Source organism: Tupaia chinensis, unplaced genomic scaffold (genome assembly GCF_000334495.1).
Source record: "Tupaia chinensis unplaced genomic scaffold, TupChi_1.0 Scaffold000270_1, whole genome shotgun sequence".
Lineage (NCBI taxonomy): Eukaryota > Metazoa > Chordata > Mammalia > Scandentia > Tupaiidae > Tupaia > Tupaia belangeri.
Window position 1 is genome coordinate 5459443 of NW_006159750.1, and position 8244 is coordinate 5467686.

The 8244-nt window shown below is 51.2% G+C and overlaps 1 protein-coding gene and 1 long non-coding RNA gene across 3 annotated transcripts; one reads left to right on the forward strand and one right to left on the reverse strand.

The window, feature by feature from the left end:
• The first annotated feature begins 2560 nt into the window (after positions 1-2560).
• On the forward strand, positions 2561-4118 carry LOC106734970 (uncharacterized). The gene is made up of 2 exons (XR_001370437.1): positions 2561-2905; positions 3938-4118. It is a non-coding gene; the product is annotated as an uncharacterized LOC106734970 (long non-coding RNA).
• On the reverse strand, positions 2963-8238 carry AMIGO1 (adhesion molecule with Ig like domain 1). 2 transcript variants are annotated; one of them, XM_006149530.2, is made up of 2 exons: positions 8150-8238; positions 2963-7734 (listed from the first exon to the last, which is right to left on the reverse strand). In XM_006149530.2, exon 2 carries the CDS (start codon positions 7632-7634, stop codon positions 6153-6155), a length of 1482 nt encoding a protein of 493 aa, XP_006149592.1. In that variant the 5' UTR covers positions 7635-7734; positions 8150-8238; the 3' UTR covers positions 2963-6152. The 2 variants fall into 2 exon arrangements, with proteins under 2 accessions (XP_006149592.1, XP_006149591.1); XM_006149529.2 differs by having other exon boundaries at positions 2963-7830.
• Between the last annotated feature and the right edge of the window lie 6 nt (positions 8239-8244).

Consider the following 8244-nt stretch of genomic DNA (forward strand, 5'->3'; position numbering starts at 1 on the left):
TTCCTTCCTTCCTTCCTTCCTTCCTTCCTTCCTTCCTTCCTTCCTTCCTTTTTTTGGAGAGGTTTTTTGCTATAGGGTGCGTGTGCTCACCAGAAAGACAGAGATAGACAGAAAGCGAGAAATCACCCCCTCCCCCGGGGGATGGCCACACCACAATCCCTTCTCCATTCTCCCCTCAGGATATTGGGCATGCACGCACATGCATGCACATGTGCCCAGTGTGAGTTTAAGCCACCTAGCCCGGGACTCAAACCACGGTCGACTACATGCAAGTCCAGTGACGTAGCCATTGCGCCAACTGCTGGTCCCTCGAGATCTGTTTTCTTTACCAGCTTCATCCTCCCAGCCAAGCTGTCAGCCATAGCAAAAACTGCTTCACAAAGATGAGATACTATAGAGAGGTAGACCATGGGACTGCGTGGCATCAACAGCTATCATGACATCAACTGACAAGGTCGACTTGTCTGATGTGGCTAGGCATGAGCTGTTTCCACCTCTCCGCAGCTCAGTTTTTCTTCCTGAAGTGAAAAGACAACTTTCCAGATAAAGGAGGGATGCCCTTTGGGCTAGATTTCTACCCCCTCTCTTGAAGGTGTGTATACTGGCCCATGCATGAGAGGCAGAAAGAAAACCTAATTATGATTGTGGTCACATCCTTTCCGCCATTCCTCTGTCAGGATTTCAGGCATGTGTGCACACGTGCCTGGAATTTTTCAAGTTGTCCGAGCTGGGATTTGACCCACAGTCAGCCATGTGGAATCTGGCTCCCTCTGCATAGCACTTAATCACTGTGCTATGGGGCTGGCCCTAGTTTTTTTTGTTTGCTTTGTTTTGTTAAGACAGGGTCTTGTTCTGTTACTATCTTCCTACCTCAACATCCCAGCTGGGATAGGTGCACACCCACCACCATTCTCCTCTTGGGATCTTAGGCACACATGCACACGCACCCGGAGTGAGTTTTAAGCCACCGGGTCCGGGACGCAAACCACAGTTGACTACATGGGAATCCAGCGACATAGCCATTACGCTAACTGCTGGTCGCACTCAGCTCTTTTTTAAGACAGAGTCTTGCTATGTTGCCCAGGTCAACTTCAAGCTTATGATCCTCCTGCCTGAGTCACTGGAATTATGGGTGCATGCCACCACTCATGGCCTTTAGGTTAGACACTGAGCCTCTCATGTGGTCTTGGCCTGTGGAACACAGCGTTTTAGCAATGCCACCACTGTAGCTGGGCCTGGTCTAGATTTTGTAAAGAAATTAGGTAATCATTAAAATTCTGATTCTTTAGGGCCAGCAGATGGTATGGTGGTTAAGGTGCTGAATTCCCTCATGGCTGACCATGGTTTGAGTCCTGGACCTGGAGGCTTGCTTTATCATTCTTCCTCTTTCTCTCTCTCTTTCTCATCAAATTGAAGAATAATAAATAAATAAAATTTAAAAATTATTTTTAAAAATTTCGATTCTTTAACTTTTTTCTTTATACCATTTACTCTCCTCTGTTGAAATCTACCATAAGAATCCTCTTCCAGAAGTACCGAGAGAAAGTAACCAAAGAACTTGCATGGTCAGAGTTTAGAATCCAGCCCAGTTTCTTGTAGGTTACCTCTGAACCAGAAAAGTGGGTACATTTTTCTGTCCTATGCAATGCCCGGAACACACTAAACTGTCAGTGAATGTTCACCTGTCCTTAAGATGAATATACATTTAGCTTAAGATGGCTGCCACATATAGCAGGAAAATATACAATAAGAAAAATTTTGTGCAAATGATGTTTCCCTTTTTTTTCTTTTTGGAGAGGTTTTTACTATAGGACGTGTGTGCTCGCTGGAAAGACAGAGAGAGACAGAGAGACAGAAAGCGAGACGTCACCCCCCAGGGGGATGGCCATGCTGCAATCCCTTCTCCTCCATTCTCCTCTTGGGATCTTGGGCACACATACACACGCCCCCGGAGTGAGTTTAAACCACTGGGTCTGGGACTCGAACCGCGGTTGACTACATGGGAGTTCAGCGATAGCCATTACACTAACTGCTGGTCCCCTGTTTTCCATTTTTAAAAACCCTATCCAATAATTTCTCCACAGCATGGTGAGTAGGCTTGACCTAGGCTTTTAAGAGAACTTTTCAGGGAGGCAACCCTCCTCCCTAGGGATCCAGGAAGTCTTCATTATCCACAAACCTTAGCCCCAAGTCATGGGACTTCTAAACTCCAAAGCCTCCGTGACATTCTTTTGAGTATCTACCTCAGGATAGCCAACTATGGTCCACTGGTCAAATCAGCCGCCTACCTGGTTTTGTAAGCTCTGTGAGCTACTAGCAGTTTTTACTAGTAGTTTTTATTTATTTATTTGAGATTTTTGCTATAGAGTGCATGCACTCACCAGAGAGACAGAAAGCGAAAAATCATCTCCCTCCCTCAGAGGGAATGGTCATGCTGCAATCCTTTTCCTCCATTCTCCTCTCAGGATTTTGGGCACTCACACATATACGCCTGGCGTGAGCTGCCAGGTCCAGCATTGGAACCATGGTTGACCATGTGGGAGTCCAGTGCCTTAATCACTATGCCCCATGTTGGCCCCAGTTTTGATGTTTTTAAAAAGTAGAAAAAACTCAAAAGACAGATCTAAATACATTAAATTCAAACTTCAGTAAGTAAAGTCCTATTGGAACAGAGCCACATGCATTCACTTATATATTGCCTGGGCTGACTTCTTTCTACAGTGGCACAGCTGAATTGCAACGGAGACCGTACGGCCTGCAAAGCTGAAAACATTTACTATCTGGCTCTGTACAGAAGACGTTTGGGAACCCTGGACTATAGCTGAATGCCTCACTATGGATTTCACCCATGTCTTTACAACAACATTTAAAGATTCTCTCCCTCGGCAAGTCACACCCTTCTGAGGTACCGTGAACCCCACCCACCGGCTGAAAACATAAATAAATCAGTCACAGACTGTGCTGGAACAGAGACTCAAGCCAGGTTTAATGATCACTTCTAGTTTTCAGCGCCCAGAGGCTCCAAGGTATGCCAGCCTGGGTATACACAAGTGGGAGGGAAGGGTCTGGACATGGAGGCCTGCTCGCTTTGCTAGCAAGGCTACAAGGAAGTACAGAGGTAAGAACATACAGAAACTGCCATCAGTCAGCCTTGCTCTTCCCAGCTGGGTATACCCTCTCCTGGCTCCTTCCTGGGGCCCCCCATAAAGCAGGCAAAGAATAAAGATCACAAATAATTAGACAGATGGTAGAGCCCTGTCATACTGTCTCCAGGGACATCTGCTTCCTTGGACAATGTCTGGTGTATGGGTGCCGGGTGGGGTGAGGGGATGAGGTGACCTCTCGGCCTTTCTGATGGCCACACCGGCAGTTTTTTACACAGGGTTCTCGTGAGCTTACATACGCTGCATACTCAGTCTCACAGGTAGAAAGCTACCTCTGGCTCCTATCAGCTGGACGTGGGAAGAGGCTAGTCAGTTATATCTCTTGGCGGGGCAGCTGGACACATCTGACAGGTGTCTCACGTGAGGGGCTACAGCAGGGACACTTAGGGCCATAGGGCCCTTTCTTATTCCATAAACCGAGAGAATGTACCAAGAAAACGGCCCTTTTAGTCCTCAGGAGCTTTGCCAGTAGGCCTGCTTCATTTGACATTCCCCTTGAAGATTCTCAGAACCCTAGATGGTGCCAAGAGGGGAAACTGCAGCCTGGAGATGAGATCTTCTCCAGGTTTCCTGGTAAATCTGAGGGAGTCCTGGCACTGACAGCTCCAATAACAAAATCCTCAGAAGCCTCTGGAATCTAAGCACACAGCTCTTCTCTTCTGCCTTGGTTTCATCAGGGTATTTAACGGAAGAGCAACTCACAGCTGCCTGGCCCCCTGTGTTTCCACTGGGTCCTTCATTGACCTAGCTCTGTCTTAATTTCTCATCTACAGACTTTAAGGAAGGCCTCTGAGGAGTCTGAAGAGCCAGCTAACTTCACCACCCCATCTCCCAAGGTCTTCAACCATGGTTCTCCTAACTCCAGCCTCCAGCCTTTGCAGAAAAGCGATTCAACGCCTTGGAGATGTGGGTGAAGTTTTAGGGAGCTCAGAAATTAAAGTACAAGAGTTTGTATATTAGAGGAGCTTGGTGTGGTCACTGTCTCTCCTACGGGTCAAGAACGTTGTGTGCATGAAATTGTGCACATAGGCGAGACCTTTCTGAGTGGCATTATGGGACTACAGACTCACTGTCCTGGTGGAAGTCGAGGTGCTGGTGTGCGTGCATACCTATGAGCATGCATACCTATGAGCATGCAGGTACTTGAGGGAAATGCTGCACCTCTCTCCTGATAAAACTAGGTTTCTAATAAAGGATGGACAGTAGTCTTGAGATCCCAGGAACAGCCCAGGGGAAGGTGTTGAGTTCCAGTCCCCTTCCCCAGTCTTAATAGGCAGCTTAACAGCTCCTCTAGCGAGCAGCCCTTAGCTGCAGGTAAATAACCCCTCTTGGAACCTAAAGAACAGGTCAGAAAACTAGAGGATCTGGAAGACCTCCAATGGACAAAAAACGTGCAAGACAGGAGACATTGAAAAAGACTAATTTCAGAAGACACCTTCACCTGCTCATCTCCCTGCCAAAGCTCAGGGCAACCACCTCCCAGGGCCTGTGGGGCAGTCAAAGGGAGAAGTTAACGGGAACAGTCATTTCCACAAAGTGTTCTGCAACCTTGGATGGAACAGAATGTTGGGCTCATTCTTAAGTTCCTCTGGCCTGACAACCACAACTACACAGACCTCTGGCTGAGAGGGATGGGGTGGCAGCACTTTCCTCCTGAGAGTCTAGTCCAGTGACTGTCTCTGCTACAGGATCGTATGGAACCTGTGGAGAGGGCAGAACTTTAAGCCACACTCCAAATAGCCATTCTAGGATAGAGGGACCACCCCCTTTCCAGCCCCTCAGATGACGAGATCCTGTGCTCTGGCCTGGAAGCAGGCGTGAGACATCTGAGAGGAGTGAGGCAGCCTTGTGCACATAGGGGAGATACATACTGGGCTCCCTCTATCTCTAAGCCCAGTCTAACCCAGCAGGGGCCAGACTTTCCTGGACTCCTCCCATTACGGAGCTGCACAGTAGGAAAAACGGAGAACCCCACCTGAGCTTGACGAGGAGACCAGATGAAGAGATGGCAGACACCGACAATCAGGTAGGTCCAGCTGGGATGCTACATAATAGAGGCTCATTTCCCGTCATCCTTGTTCAGAGTGGGCCCACGTACCATGTCTGTGGCAACCATCCATAAATGCTCTGCCTTCAGCAGCCCCACCCTGGCCTGGCACACACATGCTGGGAATCAAATGCTAACCACGGGTTTCCCAACCAGGAAATTAGCCGAGCTACAGGTTTTGTGCTGGCACCTAGGCTGTGACACAGACCCCTCAGCTCACGACGTGCCCCTCTGTGCCGCTGGTCCCAGGGCAAGGCAGAGATGCCACGTCCCACATTGCTGCCATAACCAACAGGCAACAAGCCAGGCTCCTGCAAAGATCCACCCACTTAGGGCTCATCGGGAAAGAGGAAGGCTTTAGTGGGAAGTCTCACAGCAGCTTTGGGGAGTGTTATTGATTGAGGTCTCGGCCTCTTCCTCACTCATTTTCTGAAGGTTTCCAATTTCCCCAGCTGTGAAGTGTGACTTCCTGACCAAAGAAGATACTACAGTTTTCCCCCAATATGGCTCCTGTGGAAGACCCCCCAACACACACAACACCACAGGTGCGGGCGGGCAAAGGTAGAATTGTTTTTCTCAAATGGTTTTCTCTTAAGGAGCTAGGGATGACCTCAACAAAGTTTAGGGAATCTGCTCTTCCCCTCGCCCTTTCCTCATTCCCATCCAACTCAGACACGCTCCTCTTCCTCTACCACACTGAGAATTGCCAGGGCTCTGGGTAGGGGCGTAGCATTCGCCTGAGGATTAATACATCCATAGTTGAAGATCGAGGCAGCCACACCCTCACTGGGACCTTGCCTTCTGTTGTACCCATGACCAATTCCCTTGAGGTCAGGAGGAACCCACTCCCTTGGGCAGCCAGCCCTCTCTTCCATCCCCTCATATCCTTCAGGGGTGCATTACCTCTCCTGGGGCAGAATCTCCCCACCAACCCATCCTGCTCACACCACAATGGGTGTATCAGAGAAGACCGAGCTGACCGATTCTGGATCTGACATCCTCCGTTGGCCCTTGCCTGTGGCCTCAGGCACTGGCAGGGTGTTGCCTGGCTTGAGCTTGCCGTTTTGACCCTGCCCGGGTCCAGCAGGTTCCAGGAAGGCTACCCGCCGGTCAAAACCATCATCTTTGTCCCCACCAGCCATAGGATCGTGGTTGGGTGTGGTACTAAGCATGGAAGAGCTGAGGCTGTCTCCTTGATGACTAGAAGGCTTCTCTACACCCCGGCACCAGCAGCGGCAAGGGGTGAGGTACAGGTATATGAGGACCAGGACCACACTGAGGATACAACCCACAAGGGTCGTATAGGCTGTGTTGAGGGTGTCATGGTGTCCGGGCAAGGTGAAATTGTGGACTTTCAACTCCACAGACAGAGTCTCATTGAAAGTCTCCCCCATGGCGTAGCAGGTATAGACACCACCGTCCTCGACCTGCACATGCTGGAAATGAAGACTGCCATCCTGGGACACTGTCGCTGAGCCATTGGCCATTACATTTAGCACCTGTTCATTGCTTGGTGTCACCCACACCTTGGTCATCCCTTGCTGCTTGGTGTCACACTTGATGGTCAAAGTGTCACCCAGGTGGGCTTCCCAGGCACGCTCCTTATACTCACTGCAGTTGAGGAAACTCAGGTTGAAGACATTGTATAGCTTCTTGGACCTCAGGCAGTACAGATCCTCTTGAAAGTCCATTACGGAGCTCAGCTGCCGGTACTGCCAGTGGGAAAAGAGCTGGTAGAGCTCACAGTCGCAGTGCAGAGGGTTGTTATGAAGGTACAGCCCATTCTTGATCCATGCCGGCAGCTTCTGCAGGTCGGGTAACGGCAAGTCCTTCAGCTTGTTGGAGGAGAGATCCAGGAGTGTCAGCTTGGGTAGCTTGGCTCCTTCCTTGACCAGTTCCAGAGGGAAGCGGGAGATCTGGTTCTGGCTCAAGTAGAGTTTCTGCAGCTGGGCCATTTCGTCGAAGGCGGAGCGGTCCACTGCCATGATGTGGTTATTGTAGAGCAGCAGCACCTCCAATGCTTTCAGTTCACTGAACAGGAACTCATCCAGTGACCGCAGCTGGTTGGAGGAGAGGTCCAGGTAGCGCAGGTTGGGTACCGGGGAAAAGGCCTCAGAGGAGATGAAGTTCAGGTGGTTGTGGCTCAGCAGCAGGGAGCGCAGTTGGGTCAGGCGAGTGGGGGTCCACTCGGCCCTCAGGCGGCTCAGATTGTTGTGGCTGAGGTCCAGTAATGCTGTGTAGCTGGGCAAGGAGTTGGGCACATTGGGCAGCTGCTGCTTGGAGCAGCTGAGGATGTTGCTGGCACACAGGCAGGAGGCAGGACAGCTAACCACTGCCCGGCCAGCTCTGACCACCTCAAACAGCAGCAGAAACAAGGACAGCAGCAGGAGCCAGAGGCCTCGCAGGTCACACTGGGGTTGCATAGTGTCTCTAGGGAGGGCAAGGAAGGCCACAAGGAAGAGCTGAGGGGGAGTCACCCGGGCATGTTCTGCTGGGATACGGTAGGGTCACGTCTGCTGCAGGCTTGAGAGAAAGAGGATGGGTTTGTGGTCACCAGAGCCTCTGGAAGGAAGAAGCACCTCTTCCACCTCTCCCGTCCCTGCCCTCTCCCTGGTTGGGCTAGAAGAGAAAGGAAGAGTAATTCCCAGGCACTGTGCAGGCAGCCGGCTCAAAATACACGGGCAGACGAGGAGGTGGCACAGGGGCCTACTGCGCTGGGGGCCTAGAGGTGTAGGATGGGGTGTACACAGGACGTCAGCAACTGCTGGCGGTCACAGGGACGGCAAAGGCTGGATCTGGAGGTGGAGTGAGCAGGGCCTCTGGGTAGGAGGCAAGGGAAGGTCAACGGGACACCCGCCTGGGTAGGGCGAAACTGATGGGGCTCAGGGTCCCGGAGCCTATACCGGCGGGGTCTCCCCGGGCCCTCTGGTCACTGCACCTGTTCGGCGAGGACGTGTCTCAGCCCATGGCTGGTCCCGGAGCTCAGTCGCGGCCTCCCCCTGCGGCGCCTCACCAGCCGGCCTGTCACGGCGC

Bases quoted from the DNA above. Each gene is read 5' to 3' on its own strand.
- AMIGO1 (XM_006149530.2), bottom strand. From the start codon at position 7,634: ATGCAACCCCAGTGTGACCTGCGAGGCCTCTGGCTCCTGCTGCTGTCC.